This window comes from Hypanus sabinus, chromosome 6, assembly GCF_030144855.1.
Source record: "Hypanus sabinus isolate sHypSab1 chromosome 6, sHypSab1.hap1, whole genome shotgun sequence".
Classification (NCBI taxonomy): Eukaryota; Metazoa; Chordata; class Chondrichthyes; order Myliobatiformes; family Dasyatidae; genus Hypanus; species Hypanus sabinus.
In genome coordinates this window covers 148965965-148987280 of record NC_082711.1, presented here as the reverse complement: position 1 = coordinate 148987280, position 21316 = coordinate 148965965, and the positions used below count along the sequence as shown (strand labels likewise).

The 21316-nt window shown below is 41.1% G+C and overlaps 1 protein-coding gene across 3 annotated transcripts in view; it reads left to right on the top strand.

The window, feature by feature from the left end:
• The window catches only part of galnt17 (polypeptide N-acetylgalactosaminyltransferase 17), a 457606-nt gene extending 438728 nt beyond the window's left edge, over positions 1 to 18878 (top strand). For all 3 annotated transcript variants that reach the window (XM_059971405.1, XM_059971406.1, XM_059971407.1), the window contains 2 exons: positions 12056 to 12223; positions 17756 to 18878. In XM_059971405.1, the coding sequence (XP_059827388.1) occupies positions 12056 to 12223; positions 17756 to 17899 (312 nt within the window). In that variant the 3' untranslated portion in view covers positions 17900 to 18878. The remainder of the gene's footprint in view (positions 1 to 12055; positions 12224 to 17755) is intronic.
• Positions 18879 to 21316: the final 2438 nt, after the last annotated feature.

Here is a 21316-nt window from a genome sequence, read left to right as displayed (position 1 = left end):
AGGACCTTTGCTTCTGCCCTAAATGCCAGTGGTGTAACACGCAAAAGAAGAAGAACTAACATTAATTTTTCTGAAACTGGGCAATGACTGACTAGAAAGAGACATTTACCACACAGATACACATTGTGCTCTTTCTTTGCAATACAGGAGTAGCCCCTGTTCCCTTGCCCTTTCCATCTTCACCCAGCAGCATCAATGATCTGTACAACGTTGGAATCCTGTGGCTTCTCATAGAAGCATCAAAGTGATGCTGTTGGTGAAAGGGCTGAACTCTTTTAGAATGGACAAGACTAAAGTGAAAGGTTCATGACTTAGCAGCAGCAAGCTATGTTGCCAGCACAGCAGAAGGAACGGTGAAGAAATAGGCAATAGCAAGGCAGGGCAAGGGTATGGAAGCTGTCTGTAACCGTTCCTCTTCCCTGTGCTCCAGACACCACAAACAGAAGTAGAAAGACAGACAGTTACCACAGCAGTACAATTTTGTTAAAGGAAGTAGCCTGTTATCCCCAGAAGCCTACACCTTCACTCACTTCTTCTATTGAAACAACAGACAGAGAAAGCCAACAGGGTATTGATTCCAATTGTGCCTTGTCAACAGGAATAGAAAATTAGACCACCTAAGAAGCACATATTTTTCATCAACAGTCACTCAAGATTGGCTGTTAATGCAACATAATTTAATAGAAGCCTACCTTCTCATTAGTCATCAGTATTTTCTCCAAGTATGTGTGCTGGAAGCCAAGATTAACATAATAAAAAAGAAGCTGTTATAGTAACTTAGTTATTACAATACCTAGCCAGTTCTCCAGAGATCAGGACTAAAAATATTATTTATTAGGATACAGCATGGAATCAGCCCTTCAAGCCATGCCACCCAGCAATTTAACCCTAACCTAATCACAGGGCAATTTACAATGACCAATTCACCTACCAAATGCACAGCATTTGGACTGTGGGAAGAACCCAGAGGCACCCAGAGAAAACCCATGTGGTCACGGGGAGAAGGTACAAACCCTTACAGGCAGTGGCAGGAATTAAACCCAGGTCGCCTGTACTGTAAATAATTGTGTTAACCACTGTAGTACAGTATTGCCTGTGATCAGATGCCATGTTCTAAAATCTCTCCACAACAGTTGAGGAATTCAAATCTAGATCTGATGAAAGGTTTTCAACCTGCAATATTAACTCTGTTTCTTTCTGCACAGATATTGCCTGACCAGTTGAGTACTTCCAACATTTTCTTTTTTTTAATTTCAGATTTACAACATCCGGGATTTTATTGGTTACCTTAAAATTCATTTCAATCTGTCATTAAAATGTTGTATTAGTCTTAGGCTTCATTAAAACTACACCACTACCTTAAAAGCCCGTAAGGTTCTCTGATCCCTTGAGGAAATGAATTCAACCTGCATGTGACTCCAGATGCACAATTTTGCATTTGATGCCTTACTCTCATTTGCAATGGTTTATCATGTCACTCAGATTGACGGCACAATTCACAACAGGTAATAACTCCTAGTCTTGGCAGAGATGTTCCTCAATAAAAATTAGCTAGCATCTAACAGATAATGGAAGGTTTTGGCACATGTCAGATTGGAGGATCAGCTCTCACCAGTTAGAAACTAAGTTCCACAACGTAGAAATAAAAGTAAAGCTGGAGACAAACCCTTAGGACGACGATCTACCAGGACTCTACTGATTTAATGTTAATGAAGAGTCACCTAGGCAGCATTGGAATGCCTATTACAATAAAGCAAAGTATTGTCATTGGTATATTATTGTCACATATGCCAAGATACAGAGAAAAGTTCATCCTTTATACTGTTTATACAGAATCAATGTAAAGAATGTGTGGCTGGGATGAAGTGAATTTTCAACTTGTCCGCCCCCAAACTGTTTTAAGCCCAACATTAGAACTTCATGAATATGAAATAGACATTAACTCAGCATAGGCTCATCAAAGGTCAAAGGTCAGCTAACTAATTTCACAATCAGTTCATTGACTATTTAATTCAATGCCACAAGATACTGGAGGAACTCAGTGGGTCAGGCTGCATCTATGGAGGGAAATGAGCAGTTGACAGAATCTCTTGAGTGTTGACTCTATGGTTCCAGTGAGGTTCATTTTTTTAAGCAAGTCTGTTTTTGACCAAAATCAGCTCTACTGGGGCCACTAGGAGCAGAAATGTTTCTGCCTGCAACAATAGTCTGTATCCAATAGTCTATCTCTATAATTGGTTTGTTTCACAACGTTGGTCTCCTCAACTACACCTTTTGGACCCTGATCCTATTTGTATCAAACACAGTCCCACTGCAAAGGCCACCACACACCAGCCCCTAAATTCAGAAACAAACCTCCCTGCCATAACTGCCATCGATCCTCTGTTTTGCAAGCTCTTCTGGCCCAGCCTCCAGTCAGCTCTCTTTGCACTCAGCTGGCTATGGCTTTTATGCACTGAGCTTCTCTGCAGTCTGACAGGCTCCTTGCAAAGCAGTCTGGCTGCAGGCAGGAAACCTGCATTAAAAAATATCTACAATATGTTCCAAGAAAGCACTTTTCCAGGCTTCCTGACTTGAAACAGCTGGCACAATCTCATCCTGCCTCTCTGCTAATATCTCTCTTCAAATATAACCGTGTATTGATGAGACTTTCAACATGCAAGTGATCAATAAATGCACATCATTATCATCAATAATTTCTCTTAAATTTAGGATTTTAAAATTTACCAATAGCATTCTTCCTGTGGAATTGTCTTCCTGATTTCCAAATAATTATAGAGGAAGTTAGTCCTTGAAACTAGAGATGTTGACTTTGTGAATAGCTGAGATCAGTTTAATACACTTCTATTTAGGCTATATTTTATCTTATAATGTTCTGTAACAGTGTAGAGATCTTACTAAGAGAGAGAATAGCAATAGTTGCCTTACCAGCTTTGCCACAAGAGTACACTGTTGTATGGAGAAGGCTATCAAATTGTTTTCTGGAAGACTTGAATGCAGAGTGTGTATCAGGTTCGCGGGTCCAGCAAGTGAGACAGGAAATGCACTGACTCCAAATAGGTATATGAATCATTTATTTACAAAGAGTAAAAATTCGACCAAACATTCATGTTCTCCAAGTTACAGCCACGACGAAGTTGAATACTCAACAGACATACTCAATAAGCATACTTAGTTAAGAGTGCGTGCAGAGCTTACCTTCCCAATGATCATGCCTTAAACAAAGGAAGAAGAGACCAAGCACCTTCCACGTGCTATTTCATATACCCAGAATATTTGAAACTGGACACCGGGCACTTATCAATGGGAAAAGCAGCTGCAGTTTCTAAAGTAACTAATCACAATGGAAATGACTTTTGACAGTCAGAATAAGACATGTCCCCACAGGACAGAACGTCATTTGGATCTATAATTAATTTGAGAAGTGTACCTTGAATATTTGCCTGCAAGAAAGAGCTACAATACATTCTGCTGTGTTGAGGTCCACAGACTAGGAAGGAATTCAGTTAAATCTTAATCCTGTGTTACTTCAGAAAATATTCTTGGTTAAAAAGAAAGATTTGATTTTATGTAGCCCTTGTCATGGACATTCCAAATGGTGTCACGATAGTGAAATGGACAACACAATGCTGTTACTGTGCTCACAACCTGGATTGAATTTCCATCCCTGTCTGTAAGAAGTCTGTGCGTTCTCCCCAAGACAATGTGGTTTCCTCAGCGTAATCCTGCTTCATCCCATGTTCCAAAGAGTTATGAGTGAGTAGGTTAATTGTTCACATGGGCCTAATCGGGCAACACAGTCTCATTGGGCTCATGCTTGCAGGGGTAGTTGGGTTATGAGGTGATGTTCTTCATCTGCCATTCATGTTGAACCTCCAGGGGATATTGATGAATGGAGTCAAGGTTCCTAGCATAAGTCTGAATGCTTTTCCTCCATGTTCCCAGCACAAGTCTAAATGCTTTTCCTCCATTTTGAGCATCATTGGCTTTGGGTGAAGATATGGCACTTTTCTAAGGAGTCTTTGAGAGCATCCTTGAATCATTTGCCCTGTCCATTAGCTGATCTCTTACCATAGCGAAGCATGTATTGGAAGGCTGGCATCAGGCAAGTGAACAATGTTGTCTACTGGAGCCAGCTGAAGGTAATCAAGGCTTTGATGCTGAGCAATACGCTCAAGGTACTAAAGGAATTCACCCAGTCAGGCAGCATCCATGGAGGGGAATACACAGTTGGCATTTCAGACTAAGACCCTTCATTAGGCTAGGAAAGGAAAGCTGATAGAAGCCAGAGTAAGAAGATGGTGTTGAGGGGGAGAAATGCTGGTATGCTTATCCTTCCAGTAGATCTGGAGGACTTTGCAGAGACGGAATTGATGGGAGAGACAGTGGTGCAGCTGGTAGAACTCTACTTCATAGCTACAGCACAGCCTGACTCCTGGCGCTGTCTAAGCGGGATTCGCACATTCTCCCCGTGAAGTGTGAACTTCTCCAGAGTGCTGTAGCTTTCTCCCATGGACATGCAGGTTGGTCAGGTAATTGGCCACGGTAAATTGCCCACGGTGTACAGGTGAGTCATCAAATCTGGGGGAGTGGGAGAGAAAAACTGGGATTATTGCAGAATTAATGTGAGTTGTGGCCTCATAGCCTGTCTGGTCTCAGTGGTTCAGAAAGTCTGTATAACACTATGGCTTTGTAACTTTGTAGTATTAGCAGTGAATCTCCAATACCTAGAGATACAGGCATAGAGAGAGGCAGTAGAACATTGTTCTCCGATTTATCTGTGATGTGAATGAAGTTATGTACACAATCTCAATATCTAACAATGAATAGTCAATTTAGTATGGTGTAATTATAAACATGTAATTGTAGTGTGTTGGTGCGTGGCCAAGTGGTTAAGGCGTTGGTCTAGTGATCAGAAGGTCGCTCGTTCAAGCCTCAGTTAAGGCAGTGTGTTGTGTTCTTGAGCAAGGAGCGTAACCACACATTGCTCTGTGACAACACTGGTGCTAAGCTGTAAATGGCCCTTGCCCTTCCCTTGGACAACATCAGTGGCGTGGAGAGGGGAGACTTGCAGCATGGGCAACTGCCGGTCTTCCATACAACCCTGTCCAGGCCTGCGTTTCCAATGTGCAAATCCATGGTTTCTCAAGACTAACGGATACCTATTTTTTAATTGTTGTGTGGGAAACAGAGGTTCTACAGGTTATTGGTCAGACCGTATGTGGAGCTCTGTGTTCCATTTTTGTTCCACGTTATCAAAACGGTCTCTTAACTCCGAGGGAAACAAAAAGGATATTTCCTCTGTTGAGGGTCTGAGGATGCATTTTGTCTGTGAGCAGAAGTGATAAGCCCATATTGCCTACAAGACAGGTACGACAAAGCAATTGTAAGTTGATGCAACACAGAAGGAGATCACGCATCCATTATATGCGCCAGATGCATGTCAGCTCTCAGCAGAACAATTCCTTCTCTCCTTCACCATTACCCATTCATGTTTCCCTCTCACACTTTCTCTTTTTACCTGCTCCTTTGGTGCTCATCCCCCTACCCTTTCTTCCATGGTCTTCTACCCTCTCCTATCAGATTCCCCGTTCTCAAGCTCTTGTCTCTTTCACCAAATTCCTATCTCTTTAATTCACCTCTCCCCCTCTCCTGGCTTCGCCAATCACCTGCCACCTTGTACTTCCTCTTCTCCTCCTACCTTCTTATTTTGACTTCTTCCCTCTTACTTTCCAATCCTCAGGAAGTGTCTCAGCCTTCATAGACAGGGAGGGAGGCAAAAGAGGTGGGGGCATGGCACTATTGATCAGAGGTAGTGTCACAGCTCCAGAAAAGGAAGAAGGCATGGATTGTCTACAGAGTCTCAGTGTGTGGAAGTTAGGAAAAGGAAGGGGTCAATAACTCTACTGGGTGTTATTTTATAGACCACCCAATAGTAATAGGGATATCGAGGAGCAGATAGGGAGACAGATTCTGGAAAGGTGCAATAATAGCAGGGTTGTTGTGGTGGAAGATTTTAATTTCCTAAATATCAATTGGCATCTCCCTAGAGCGAGGGGTTTAGATAGGGTGGCGTTTGTTAGATGTGTTCAGGAAGATTTCTTGACACAGTATGTAGATATGCCTACGAGAGAAGGGGCTGTACTTGAACTTGTATTGGGAAATGAACCGGGTCAGATGTCAGGTCTCTCAGTGGGAGAGCATTCTGGAGATAGTGATCACAGTTCTATCTCATTTACCATAGCATTGGACAGAGATAGGAACAGACATATTAGGAATGTGTTTAATTAGAGTAAAGGGAAATATGAGACTATCAGGCAGGAACATGGAAGCATAAATTGGAAACAGATGTTCTCAGGGAAACATATGGAAGAAATGTGGCAAATGGTCAGGGGGTATTTGCGTGGAGTTCTGCATAGGTATGTTCCAATGAAACAGAGAAAGGATGGTAAGGTACGGGATCCGTGGTGTACAAAGGCTGTTGTAAGTCTAGTCAAGAAGAAAAGAAGGGCTTACAAAAAGTTTAAAAATCTAGGTAATGATAGAGATATAGAAGATTATAAGGCTAGCAGGAAGGAGCTTAAGAATGAAATTAGGAGAGCCAGAAAGGGCCATGAGAAGGCCTTGGCAGACAGGATTAAGGAAAACTCCAAGATATTCTACACATATGTGAGGAGCAAGAAGATAAGATGTGAGAGAATAAGACCAATCAAGTGTGACAGTGGAAATGTGTGTATGGAACCGCAAGAGATAGCAGAGGTACTTAATGAGTACTGTGCTTCAGTATTCACTACGGAAAAGGATCTTGGCGATTGTCGGGATGACTTACAGCGAACTGAAAAGCTTGAGTATGTAGATATTAGGGAAAAGGATGTGCTGGAGCTTTTGGAAAACATCAAGTTGGATAAGTCTCCAGGACCAGACAAGATGTACCCCAGGCTACTATGGGAGGTGAGGAAGGAGATTGCTGAGCCTCTGATAATGATCTTTGCATCATCAATGGGGGCAGGAGAGGAAGATTGGAGAGTTACAGATGTTGTTCCCTTATTCAAGAAAGGGAGTAGAGATAGCCCAGGAAGTATAGACCAGTGAGTCTTACTTCAGTGGTTGGTAAGTTGATGGAGAAGATCCCGAGAGGCAGGATTTATGAACATTTGGAGAGGTATAATATAATTAGGAATAGTCAGCATGGCTTTGTCAAGGGCAGGTCATGCCTTTCGAGCCTGATTGAATTTTTTGAGGATGTGACCAAACACATTGATGAAGGTAGAGCAGTAGGTGTAGTGTATATGGATTTCAGCAAGGCATTTGATAAGGTACCCCCATGCAAGTTTTATTAAGAAAGTAAGGAGGCATGAGGTCCAAGGGGACTTTGCTTTGTGGATCTAGAACTGGCTTGCCCCCTGACTGAGGAATTATCCCACTCTGCTTGGGAAATAATGCGAGAATCGAGAAGGCAGGATACAGGAGGAGGCCGAGAGAAATATATCAGGAAGAGACCAGGAGTTTCCCAAAGACAGTCCTCACCCCCTTCAGAAGAGCCATAAGGTTTGGCTAACTTTAAAAATGTTGAGAAGCTAAACGGAAGCAAAAGTAGACGGTGATATACCTATCTCGAGAAATATTTATTATAATGTGGATTTTATATTACTTAGTTGTTATTCTTTATTCGCTCACTTACTCCTTTTTCCCCACCAAAATGAGAGTATATATATTTGTGTGTGTGTGTGTGTGTGTGTGTGTGTGTGTGTGTAGGAGGAGTAAACAGGGAAATCTTTTCTGTGTAGTGGATTTGTTCACTGACTTTTATGAATATTACAATGGGGGCCCTCAACTCACAAGTAGGAGGGGTTATCCCCCACAGCTAGACATTTCCTCTAGCTCAACGCAGGGTCATCTACTAGAGACCTCAGCCTTGGAATCACACGTTTGTTGGTGTGATGGGTTAGGAAGTTTACTGATGACACAAAGGTTGGGGGTGTTGTGGATAGTGTGGAGGGCTGTCAGGGATTACAGCGGGACATTGATAAGATGCAAAACTGGGCTGAGAAGTGGAAGATGGAGTTCAACCCAAAAAAGTGTGAGATGGTTGACTCTGTGGTTAGGAAGGCATACGGTGTATTGGCCTTCATCAATCATGAGATTTAGTTTAAGAGCCAAGAGGTAATGTTGCAGCTATATAGGACCCTGGTTAAAGCCCACCTGGAGTACTGTGCTCAGTTCTGGTTGTCTTGCCATAGGAAGGACGTGGAAACCATCCAAAGGGTGCAGAGGAGATTGCCCAGATTGGGGAGCATGCCTTATGAGAATATGTTGAGTGAACGCAGCCTTTTCTCCTTGGAGCAACGGAGGATGAGAGGTGACCTGATAGAGGTGTACAAGTTGATGAGAGGCATTGATCATGTAGATGGTCAGAGGCTTTTTCCCAGGGCTGAAATGGCTAGCATGAGATGGCATGGTTTTAAGGTGCTTGGAGGCAGGTACAGAGGAGATGTCAGGGGTAAGTTTTTTACTCAGAGAGCGGTGAGAGTGTGGAATGGGCTGTGGGTGACGGTGGTGGAGGCGGATACAACAGGGTCTTTCAAGACACTCCTGGATAGGTACATAGAGCTTAGAAAAATAGAGGGCTATGTGTAACCTTAGGTAATTTCTAAGATAGGGACATGTTCAGCAGAGCTTTGTGGGCCAAAGGACCTGTACTATGCTGTAGGGTTTCTATGTTTCTGTGAAACATTGACTGTTTACTCTTTTCCATAAATGCTGCCTGACCTGCTGAGTTCCTCCAGCATTTTGTGTGTGTTGTTTTCTTCCCTCTTCTATTTCCCTGCAGCCCTGTAACTCTCTCCCATATCCATGGCTGGTGAGAGTTGGTGGGGGATGGAATTTGCAAACTCCAGAAAAACAGGAACAAATCCCAGTCACAGGATCCATCAGCAATAAGCGTTGTGCCATGATTGCCAATTCTCACTATATTATGATGAAATTTCTTGAAACAGCATATTCATTAACGGAAGACTCAGAACATTCGGAAAGAACCCATTGTACATATTTCACAAATACCATAAAGATTTCAAAGAATAACAATCATTTTAGATTTTAAGTTTCAAGCGATGCACATATACAACAGAAAATGGAACTTGTTTGTCAGGTAACTATTCTTGTGGTAAGGAACGCAGAGAAAATTGTCTGGATTTCCTGCAGTGTAAGATGCTCCACTGGCGCCCTCTAATGTTAAATCAGGTACACTGCTGGACTCAACAGATGGATTTTGATATTGAAAATTTAACTGATTATTGATTACAATGTTTCTGTTAAGTATCACATTGAAATATTTTATAAATTATTTTTGTTTTTAATTGCAATATTAAAGAAAATTCTGTTATGGATCCACTCCAAAAAGACAGAAATCCTTGTTGGCAGTGGCTTGCAGAAGGAATCAGACAGATGTGGTGGAGAAAAGTTTCTCGGTTAATAATTCTCACTGATTATTTTTGTCTAGTGTTGCAGAGAGTTACAATCCCATACCTGCAATTTATTAGCTCTGTCGTCTCATGGAAGTCAACTTTAGGGATTTAATTGATTCTCTGTTCAATTGATAGTGTAGGGTTTGGGACCACCCAGCTTCCCTTTTCTCCACCCCAATCCCCACTCCCCCAGATCAAAGACTTGGAAGATCCTGGTTCTCAGAAATGTGGGCACAATTTTAAATGCTTGACAGTCTGAAAACCGTGTCTTTTAGCCTAGAGCTCAAGGGTTAGCTGTAATCTGAAAGTTATTTAGCTGGAGTGTGTGGAGCGCACATGAATTTTACGAACAGCAGCTGATGAACTACTGCTGTTTATAAGCTCTGAAAATTTTGGGAAAATAAACCTAAGAAATGACCTTATGTTAGGCAATGCTTAGAACAGAAATTAAATATTTTCCCAGATAATGTGTGGGAAAATATAACACTGTAAAAAATACTGATCATCTATAAATAGATTGTTCTGGAGCTTCTATTCCCCATCACCATCTATAAATCGACTGCACCACCCATTTGTGTTGAAATGAGCTGATATCTGACTTCAGTCTCATTTGAACCGAAGCAACAATGCAACCTGTTGATCAGATTCTCTGACAGCAACATTAGGCCAGCCAAAAGATAGATTTCTAAGTCAGAGTGGAACAGCTCAGGTGGCAGCAGAATTCAGTATTGAAAATCTCTTGTTCACTGTGTACAATGTGTCTTTAAAAGGTTGGCTTTCTCTCACAAGGCTGGGAATAATTACACCCATTTGTATCTGGTTCTTGCTTTGTGAGGTCCTCCAGTATCAGAACAATGTTTACATCCATTAGACAGAAGCTTCAGGTTTACTTCAAATGAGCTCACCCAGCTGCAGGCCTACGTTAGTCCGTTGTCAGTGAGGCGCTCACGCCAGCCCAGGCAATTGCAAAGGTGAGTATTTGACACACACGTAGAAAGGAAAAGCATCTTCAGGGTCTGACTGTGGTCTTTAGGGAAAGGCAATGTAATGCAATCATCCATTTCGCCAAACAACAAAGTTGGAAGAGATACAATAGTAATGTACTTGAAGCAATCAATGAACTAAAATGTAAATTTGAAATTGTTGTAACATCGTCAAAGGAAGGAAAAAGCAGTGAGACCTTTGGTTCCAGGAAGACTATTAAGAGACTTGCTTACTGTCGATTCATTTCATGGGTGCAATACACATAGTCGTGATTTAAATTTATTCCACAGATTTGCTAGAGCATGGATGAGCAAACTTTGATCAATTGTCTTCACTTATCACATCCAGCTTGTGGCCTTTAATCTTGTATACTGAAAGTTGGCTCCTAGGAGAAGGAGATCTCAAGACTCCGCTGCCTTATGGATGTAGCCAATCATGAGGAAGGTTTCGGAAGTAAACTCTGAGGAAAAATTCAGAGATGGAGTCCCTAATGCAGTCCTACATGGAGTTCAACACTAACTGGCAACTGCTGTGACACCACTGGTGCCAGACTACATCAGTGTCTGCTGTTTCTTTGGATTCAACCGCTGCGTGGAGAGAGGGTGCCTTATGTATGGGCAACAGCTTGCTTTTCATATGGTATTACCCTGGTTTGCACAAGACAGCTAGAATGCAGCATCCACGGTCGACCTTGACCAACGGAGGGTCTTAATGGAAATCAGAAACTGGTCAAAACTTTTGATGAGGTCTCGTTGCCCAGATGCTGGGCTGTCTGCCACATTTTGCCAGAGATGTTAATAAAACGCAGTGAATACTAGTATCCAAGTCAACACCAGCTTGTTCACCCAGGCTTGATCTTCTCCTCAATCCTTCTGTGGGATTCCATTAAAGGTCACTGGAGACCAATCGGTCAGCGGAGCAAGGTTTATCCTATATTTGCTGCTCTTCTAGCTGAAACAGAGGTCAGTGGCAGTACCCCATATGCTGGCCCTGTTGGATCAGATAATACTGCACACCTTCCTATCTCACACAACAGTTCACCAACACTGCCACAGAGAGATTTGGGGACAGTTATGTCTGACATATTTATTCAAAAACAAATGGAAGTTGCTTCAAAATGATAAAAAGATTTATTCAGTTACTTTTGGTGAACGCCCTCGAGAGGATGCAGAAAATGTTTTCTGGGGTGAGGGATTTCAGTTACAGGCCGGGGCTGTTGACCTTGACCAAGAGCAGATCTGCTAGAGATGTACAAAATCATGGTTGTTTTTGAAGTAATGCATAGCAAAATACCGATTCAAGTAGTAGATACTTCAAAATCACCAATTTAAAATTTTGGACAAAATTCAGGATGTGAAATTCACCGCCTATAGAGGTGGCAGAAGCACAGCCAGGGAATAAGATGGAGACAGGTGAGAGGATATTTTGCAGGGCTGTAGGGAAAGTGGAGGAAAAATGGACAACATTTGATAGGCCAAGTGACTTCTATCTGTGCTGAAGTAACTGTACATCTTCATGATCCATGTTATGCTGCTAGTAAGCAGTAGTAATATTGAAATATTGTTTTACAACTAGGACAATATCTATTGCATGTTTCTCTTTTTCAGCTGGTCAGGTATACAAAAGAAAGACAAATATATCTCGGATCCCTGGGATCTATTATGCAGCTGCCTGAAACACAATGCCTGGTGGATAATAAGAAAAGTCAGCATCCTCAGCTTCTGGATTGTGAAAAAGTGAAAAATGTTTACCAGAAGTCTTGGCGTTTTGTCCAGGTTAGTGGTAACCTACCTACCCATGCAGAGATTTTCTCCCTTATTTATTGTAGCCTTTCACAGCAGGGAACCTCACCTCCAGCACCAAATCATTAATATTCCTTGAAAGCCATTACTCCATACAGACCAATTTTCTAAATGCCTGCTTTGAAACATGTCCCCAACCCAGAGTCAGGTGTTGGAAAATCATGGGCAATATCCCACGGTATTCATCAATAGCGCTTATGGGTGTGATTTGTTTGATATGGGATATTTGAAAGATTTCATTGTAAAATTACAAAAATGTTGCTAGGAAATTGAAGACATAAGTTATAGGAAAAGATAAAGTAAGTTAGGACTTTATTCCCTGGAATGTAGGATAATGAGGGAAGATTTGATATAATAAAATCAAAATTATAATGCATATAGATATGGTAAATGCAAGCAGGCTTTTTCTGCTGAGGTTGGGTGAGGCTAGAACTAGGGTTTATAGGTTAAGGGTGAAAGGTGAAGTGTTTAAGAGGAACTTGAGGGGGAACCTCTTCACTCAGAGGGTGGTGCAAGTGTGGTAGGGGAAGTGTTGGATGTGGATTTGATTGCAACACAAGAGGAGCTCATGAGTGGGAGGGGTATGGGGGTCAGTGATATAGGTGCAAGCCAGTGGGCCTGTTTTTGTGCTGTAGTGCTCTATGACTCTATGACTAGAGAAACATTTAGTAGGTCATTTTAATCATTGACCTGCTATAAGGCAGTACTCCACAGTCTCTTGTCATTATGTCTGTTTTAAATCCATGCTGAATTTATTATCTAATAAAATGGAAAACGGAACATGCCCAGAATGGGGGAAAAAGTAGGCTGTGAAGATAAAGGTCGGGAAAAATGCATGATAAAATAAATAAATTATGTCTGAATGAGGGTAATGCAAATATATACTTAAAGAATTTGGAGTATTTGAGTGATAAGCCACAGGTTTTGCCTTTTTAAACCTTAAGCTCCTTGAAGGATGAAATTAATTCATGGATTTTCAGTTGATATTTTCTTGAGCATTGGATTACTTATCGCTCATGGAAGTGGTCTTTGTGTCCTCTGAGTGAACCTTAAATTTGCAATAACCCATCAAGTAATAGATGTGTGATCAACAATGGTAAAGACAGTGCACCCTAATGCCTTCACCATCGTTTTGGGAGATCTTAACCAGGCTATTCCGAAAAAAATCACTAAGCAATTGCCATCAACAGATCACTTGCAATATCAGAGGAAGCAACACACGGCTATTGCTACACCACAATCAAGAATACCTACGATGCTATTCCACGCCCTCACTTCGGGAAGTCTGATCACCTGGCTGAACTTCTACTCCCTGAGTACAGGCAGAGACTGAAGACTGCAGCACCAGTAGTGAGTACTGAGCGCAGTGGACTGGACTGTATTCAGGGATTCATCTTCAAACCTGGATGAGTATACTGCAGTTGTTACTGACTTCATTAAAACCTGTGTGGATGAGTGTGTGCCTACAAAGACTTACTGTACATTCCCAAACCAAAAGCCATGGATGAACCAGGAGGTATATCTTCTGCTGAAGGCTAGATCTGTGGCATTCAATTCTGGCGACCCAGCCCTGTACCAAAAGACCAGGTATGATTTGTGCAGGGCTATTTCAAGGGTGAAGAGACAATTTTGAATGAGATTGGAGGCAACATTGGACGCACGGCAACTCTGGCAGGGTTTGCATGTCATTAATTCCTACAAAGCGAAACCCAATAGCATGAATGGCAGTGATGCTTCACTACCAGATGAACTCAACACCTTCTATGCCCGCTTTGAAAGGGAGAATATAACAACTGTGAAGATCACTGTGCAACCAGTGACCCAGTGATCTCTGTCTCAGAGGCTGATGTTAGGCTGTCTTTAAAGAGAGTGAACCCTTGCAAGGTGTAAGGTCCTGATGGAATACCTGGTAAGGCTCTGAAAACCTGTGCCAACCAACTAGCGGGAGTATTCAAGGAGATTTTCAACCTCTCACTGCTACCTGCTTTCTACTTGCTTCAAAAAGGCAACAATTATACCAGTGCCTAAAAAGAATAACATGAGCTGCCTTAATAACTATCGCCCGGTAACACTCACCTCGACAGTGATGAAATGCTTTGAGAGGTTGGTTATGACTGGACTGAACTCCTGCCTCAGCAAGGACCTGGACCCACTGCAATTTGCCAATTGCCACAATAGGTCAACAGCAGATGCAAACTCATTGGCTCTCCTCATGGCTTTGGACCACCTGGACAGCAGAAACACCTAAGTCAGGATGCTGTTCATCGGCTATAGCTCAGCATTTAATATCATTATTCCCACAATCCTGATTGAGAAGTTGCAGAACCTGGGCCTCTCTACCTCCCTCTGCAACTGGATCCTCGACTTCCTAACTGGAAGACCACAATCTGTGCGGATTGGTGATAACATATCCTCCTCGCTGACAATCAACACTAATATGGTGGGGAGGGGGGGGGGGAGGCTACTGCACAGGACCGAAAGAAGCTGAAGAAGGTTGTAAATCTATTCAGCTTCATCTTGTGTACTAGCCTACAAAGTACCCAGGACATCTTCTAGGAGCGGTGTCTCAGAAAGGCGGCATCCTCCAGCACCCAGGCCATGCTCTTTTCTCACTGTGACCATCAGCCTGAAGGCACACACTCAGCAATTCAGGAACAGCTTCTTCCCCTCTGCCATCTGATTACTGTATGGACTTTGAACCCCTGGACACTACCTCACTTTTTTAAATATACAGTATTTCTGATTTTGCATGTTATTAATCGATTTAATATGTATACTGTAATTTATTTTTATTATTATATTTAAATTATTATTTTTTATCTTCTAGATTATGCATTGCATTGAACTGATGCTGCTCAGTTAACAAATTTCATGTCATATGTCAGTGATAATAAACCTGATTCTGAATGTGACCTGGCTCTATATATTGAATCCAGCAATCTCTACTCCTGCAATCATGTGTATTTATGAAGCTAATAGAAACCAAATTTAAATAATCAAGCTACTAAATTTTACACTAAATGAATAACTGAACAGAATAAACTGTTGACGTTAGGTACTTCCTGTTTCTTCTGTGACTTATAAAAATGAATAATATATGTGATTTCTAGGTAGTGTCAACATGCAGACTAACTGTCCCAGGGCTGCCTGATCTACAGCTCTTGAAATCAGGTCACCCTAGTTCACTTCAGCTGCCCCAATCTGCTGAAATTAGTAGAGGGCAGGATTTTGCTCTGGCTCTAGTTTCTTCTGACAGCTTTCTCTTAGGTGTGTGTGTGAGGATGAGAGAGAGAAAGAGAGGAAGAAATTGAGGGAGGGATCCTGACCTGTCCATGTAAATCATAAGAATAAGTCTGCCTTGATGCCATTAAAAACTTGAAGGAAATACCCTCGCAAACAAAATCCAATAGCATGAATAGCAGTGATGCTTCACTACCAGATGAACTCAACACCTTCTGTGTCTACTTTGAAAGGGAGAATATAACCACAGCTGTTAAGATCCCTGCTGTACCTGATAACCCTGTGATCTCTGTTCAGAGGCAAATGTCAGGCTGTCTTTAAAGAGGGTAAAGAGGGCAAGGTGGAAGGCCCTGATGGAATACCTGGCGAGGCTCTGAAAACTTGTGCCAACCAACTGGCCGGGGGTATTCAAGGACATTTTCAACCTCTCACTGCTATGGGCAGAAGTTTCTACTTGCTTCAAAAAGGCAACAACTATACCAGTGCCTAAAAAGAATAATGTGAGCTGCCTTAACGACTATCGCCCAACAGCACGCACATCAACAGTGATGAAATGCTTTGAGAGGTTGGTCAAGACTAGACTGAACTCCTGGCTCAGCAAGGACCTGGACACCCTGCAATTTACCTTTTGCCACAATAGGTCAATGGCAGACACAGGCTCTTCACACAGCCTTAAACCACCTGGACCATAGAAACACCTATGTCAGGATGCTGTTCATTGAGTATAACTCAGCATTTAACACCATCTTTTCCACAATCTTGATAGATAAGTTACAGAACCTGAGCCTCTGTTCCTCCTTCTGTAATTGGATCCTCAGCTTCCTAACTGGAAGCTCACAGTCTGTGCGGATTGGTGATAATATCTCTTCCTCGCTAATGATTAAAACCGGTACAACTCAGTGGTATGTGGTTAGCCCACTGCTCTACTCTCTCTATACCCATGACTGTGTGGCTAGGCATAGCTCAAATACCACCTATATATTTGCTGGTGATACAACCATTGTTGGTAGAATCTCAGATGGAGATGAGAAGGCATACGAGAGCGAGATATGCCAACTAGTGGAGTGGTGTCAAAGCAACAACCTTGCACTCAATGTCAGTAAGATGAAAGAGCTGATTGTGGACTTCAAGAAGGGTAAGACAAAGGAACACATACCAATCCTCATAGAGGGATCAGAAGTGGAGAGAGTGAGCAGCTTCAAGTTCCTGGGTGTCAAGATCTCTGACAGCCCATGGCAACCCAAATTGTTTACAATAGACAGCCTGTCATAAAATAAGTTAACTCATTGAATGCTGAATTCTAATGTCATAATATCATGTTGCCTCTGATTATGTCTGTTTGAACTCCCACAGGTAGTCAGGTATGGTACAAAATAGTCTTGAAATGAAGATCTCATGATAATATCAGCAAGTCCTAACCAGTGAGATTTGTCCCAGGAAGAAGTGGGGAGGAGAGAACTTTGTATATATGAATTGTAGGGAACATCAGGTTTGCAGAAATCAGTTACCCACCTAATATGGAGAGTTTTATTTTGGTTATTAAAATTAATCATATTCAGCATAAAATTCTCCAAAACTGGATTGCAACAAATAATTTATTTAATGAATTCTTGACATAACAACCTTATTAAGATGGATGATGAGAGAATGGATTGCTAATACATTGACAGAGAATACTGAACTAAAGTTGATATGCACCAGTCATATTACATGCAAAGTTTTCAGGGGCAAGGGCAGGGATTCAACTCAGCCAATGTTGTAGCTCTAATATTTCCACTGCCTCACCTGGAGAAAATGAACTAACAGACTGGTTTTTGCCATTTGTTAAACTGATAATCATATTCGAATGAAGACTGAAATTTCTTTCAATGTTGGCAATGCCGTTGACAAGATGAAAGCCCAGTCTCCTTGACAGCTGCAGTGGACTGATGCCTAAAGACATTTGCCCGCCTCGACCTATGTTAAAGAGTGTGGCTCTGACAATATAACAAAATAGTAACTTAGCTTAATTTAGCACTTCCTGTAACAATGAAAGAAAGATTATGTTGAGAAATACATATTTTTTCAATGAAGTTTGTGACCTGTTGAAGGAGAGTTTTAGAGCTATTCAGCATTGAAATAACACCTTCACCTAACCAGTCCAAGATGCACACCTATGCTTGTCATATTTGCCTGCATTTGTCCCATTATTATTTTGAGTTAAAAGTAGCCAGTTTTACTGCAAGTGACAATATTTATGACGGAGGTTATCTTATGTCTCCTCAGAATGGATCCATCCTTAATCTGGAAACTGGTCGCTGCTTGGAGGTGGAAAATAACAAAAGAGCTGAATTTGGGATTGAGCTGGTTTTGCAACAATGCACAGGACAAAAGTGGACAATTAAAAATGTCTTGAAGCAAGCAACCTAATCCTGAGCTAGCACAATCCAAAGGAAACTGGATTTCTTAGTAGCAGAATAAACTAAAAAAACACAGAGCAATATTACAATAGGCTTGGACATAACACCAACCATCAATATATTTGAGTGACTAACACACACTCAAATTGGATTATTTCTTAAGGACAGCCTTTTATTTTATTTTTATTTTCAGATTTTAAAATAAAATCTAATTTTGTTTGAATGTTATATATCATCAAATGAGAAAAATGTTTGGAAATATCTATTCAATAAATTAATAGATTATCTGTGTTTAAAATTGATTGGTACACACTGTAAAGTACTTTGTTCAAGGCTAACTATTGATAAATGAAATAAGTATCACTATTACCTCGTGACAACCATTATCATTTGGGATTTCATGTTGTCACCCAACCTTTAACGGTTGGTCTGAACTTGATCATTGAGATTCCAATGTGCATGAATCTATTATGTGGTAAACTGCTTTCACATTTGACACTACTTATTCAAATACTGGTACTGATGTACTGTACATTGACTAGAAATGCCATAAACTATATTGAATAGAAATGCTACAATGATGGAGCACAGGTTGGTTTTGGAATTGGAATTACGATATTTTGTTGAGTCAGACTTTGATCTAGTTTTGCTAAATTGGCTTTCAACGTGATCACCAATGTTATCTTGTTAAATTCACATTATTTCATGATGGAAAGCTCCAGTTTTGGATGTTGTGGACCTCATAATTAGAGTTGCCTTGCAAAGGAAAAGAAAAGAAATGGAAGACAGAATCAGCTTGAATTACGTGGAGCCTTGATTGACATTGATTGAGAGGGAGTGAACATGCTATCCGGCAGCACTGACTGTCAGCAGCAGACTGACACAGGTATCGATTTCCAACTAGCATTGTCAAGAATTTGCTTGTATCAATATCGTCTGTATGTTGTTGTAAAAGTGAAATAAAGTTGTGGCCAAGAAACTAAAATACACAAAACAGTTGGAAAAGGTCAATTTAGTAATCTTGCAGTTATTTGTTTTAGCACTGAACACAACATCACTGACGTGGAGACCTTGTACTAAACAGAGTGAACTGGTTTACCCTTCTTATTACCAGGGCAAAATACAGAGAAGAGACAGAACCTCTTGACTTCAGCCTTTTCTATACAGCAACACACAGCAGGGGTTGAATTATTGCACCTGAAAAAGCTATTTTAATTCATGTTCAGTTGGACGTGCTAAAAGCCAGCAGGCACACTCTCTGCTTCACTGCACAATGCTAAATATTCCAGAGTGAAGGCATCAATAGCCTATCATAACTATGTTCTTAGTACTGTTTGGAACATTTTCAAACCGTTCTATGGCAGTCGAGGTCAGTGTGGGTTGGATTCAGAATCAAAATCAGAATCAGGTTTATTATCACTGGCATGTGTCGTGAAATTTGTTACCTTAGCAGCAGCAGTTCAATCCAATACATAATATGGAAGAAGAAGAAAAAAGAACCTTAAGACGGAAGGATCGATGATCCTTTCTTCATCTCATTTGGATTCACATTACTTGCCGATGGAGAAAGAGAAGCAAGCAATAAAGAGGCTTAAGCACCTTTGGACAGTCATGACCTGAAGCACACTGGTTGCACATTGCTCTATCTATCATGTACAGTTAAACAGTACATTTAGGACTGTTTCAGTGAGAAGGAGCAACAGGTTGAAACAATGTGCTGTACGTCAACACATAATTACATTCTGAGGTCAGCCTCGAGTCTCCATAGCAGTTGGGGTGAAAGATGCAAAGTCTTGTGCTTTGAGCCATTAGAGAAAGCAGGAACATTCTTCGGTCAGCATTATTATTTTGCATTCCGGGAGTGATACAATATTCTCCAGAACAAGTTACTCCTGCTACCACTTTGAATGCTCTTTCTGCAATATCTTTGTACAAAAGTCAGAAATAAAATTCTGCTATAAATACTGTATGTCATGCTTTGTGGCTGTTGTGTGCCCCTAAAAACAACCAATTGAACAAATTGTCTACCTTGGGCTAATGAAGCAGAAAATGCGGCTGTCAATTGGTACCCTGCAAGCTCTTTTGTAAAAATCATTTGCGTTTAGTGTTGCTTAATGGTTTCTAAAGACTAACTGGGCATTGGCAATAAATTATATCTTTGCCATCAATAAGTTATCAATGGGCCTACCTTAGTTGGCATTTAGATGGTTTAGCACCCAACCCAAAGCCACAGCATTTTAAAAAAAACAGGGGATGAAACATCACAATACAAATCACTAAATTCACAGGAAGGGGATACCTTAGACATGAAAGCTTTGAGACCATTTTAATAGTAGTGACACAGAATACTATTTATCATCAAAGAGTCATGAGAGACTGTAGATGCAGGAATCTGGAGCAGCACATAAATTACTGGAGAAACTTAGTGCAGGTAAATATCTTTTGAGGTAAATATAGAGTTCATGGTTCAGGTCGAGAACAAACAGGAGAAAGAAACTGTAAGTCCATTGTGCAGGGTTCATTAGGGAAATGGAGGTTGAGAGGGTCAGTAACTTTAAATTCCTGGGTGTTATCCTATCAGATGATCCATCATAGGACGAGCACGTAAGTGCCATTTCAAAGGACGCACGACAGGGCCTCTACTTTCTTAGAAGCTTGCACAGATTTGGCGTGTCATCTAAAACGCCAAGAAACTTGTATATATGCACAGTGGTGAGTATCCTGGAAGGTTGCATCACAGCCTTTTATTGAAACACAACAGCCCAAGTATGGAAAAGCCTAAAAAAAGCCTTCCGCACCATTGAGCACATCTACAAAGAGTACTTCCACAAGAAAGCAACATCTATTTTCAAGGACCCGCCACCATCCAGGCCATGCTCTCTCCTCACTGCTACCATTGGGAAGGAGATACATATTACATCCCCTACCGCCATGTTCAGAATTAGTTATTACCGTTCAACAATCGGGCATGGATAACTTCACTCACCACAACACTGAACACAACCTATGGATTCACTTTCAAGGGCTCTACAACTCCTGTTCTTGGTATTTATGAATATATGTATGTATGGATATATTTTTTATTTTTGCTCAGCTCAAGCTGGTGAAACCTGAGGTATGGAATGGCTATATCTATTAAGTAAGTTGTTCTTGATTAGTCATCCTGTAATATTATATCTAGATGATTATTACAAACTGCCTTATCTATATTAATAGATTGGTCATAATACAATTTTTTGGACTGATTCTAAAACTGGATCAGGCTTGTAGTTATAGTAAGGTATGGTGTCTTTTAAAGGTTTATATTTTAAAGCAAGATATTGGTGAATGATGTTTACCACTTGATTGTGCCCTTGTAAGTAATCAGATTGAATTTAATTGTAGCGGGATTGTGGGATTGTCTTCCATCGAGGGTTATACTCTTCCA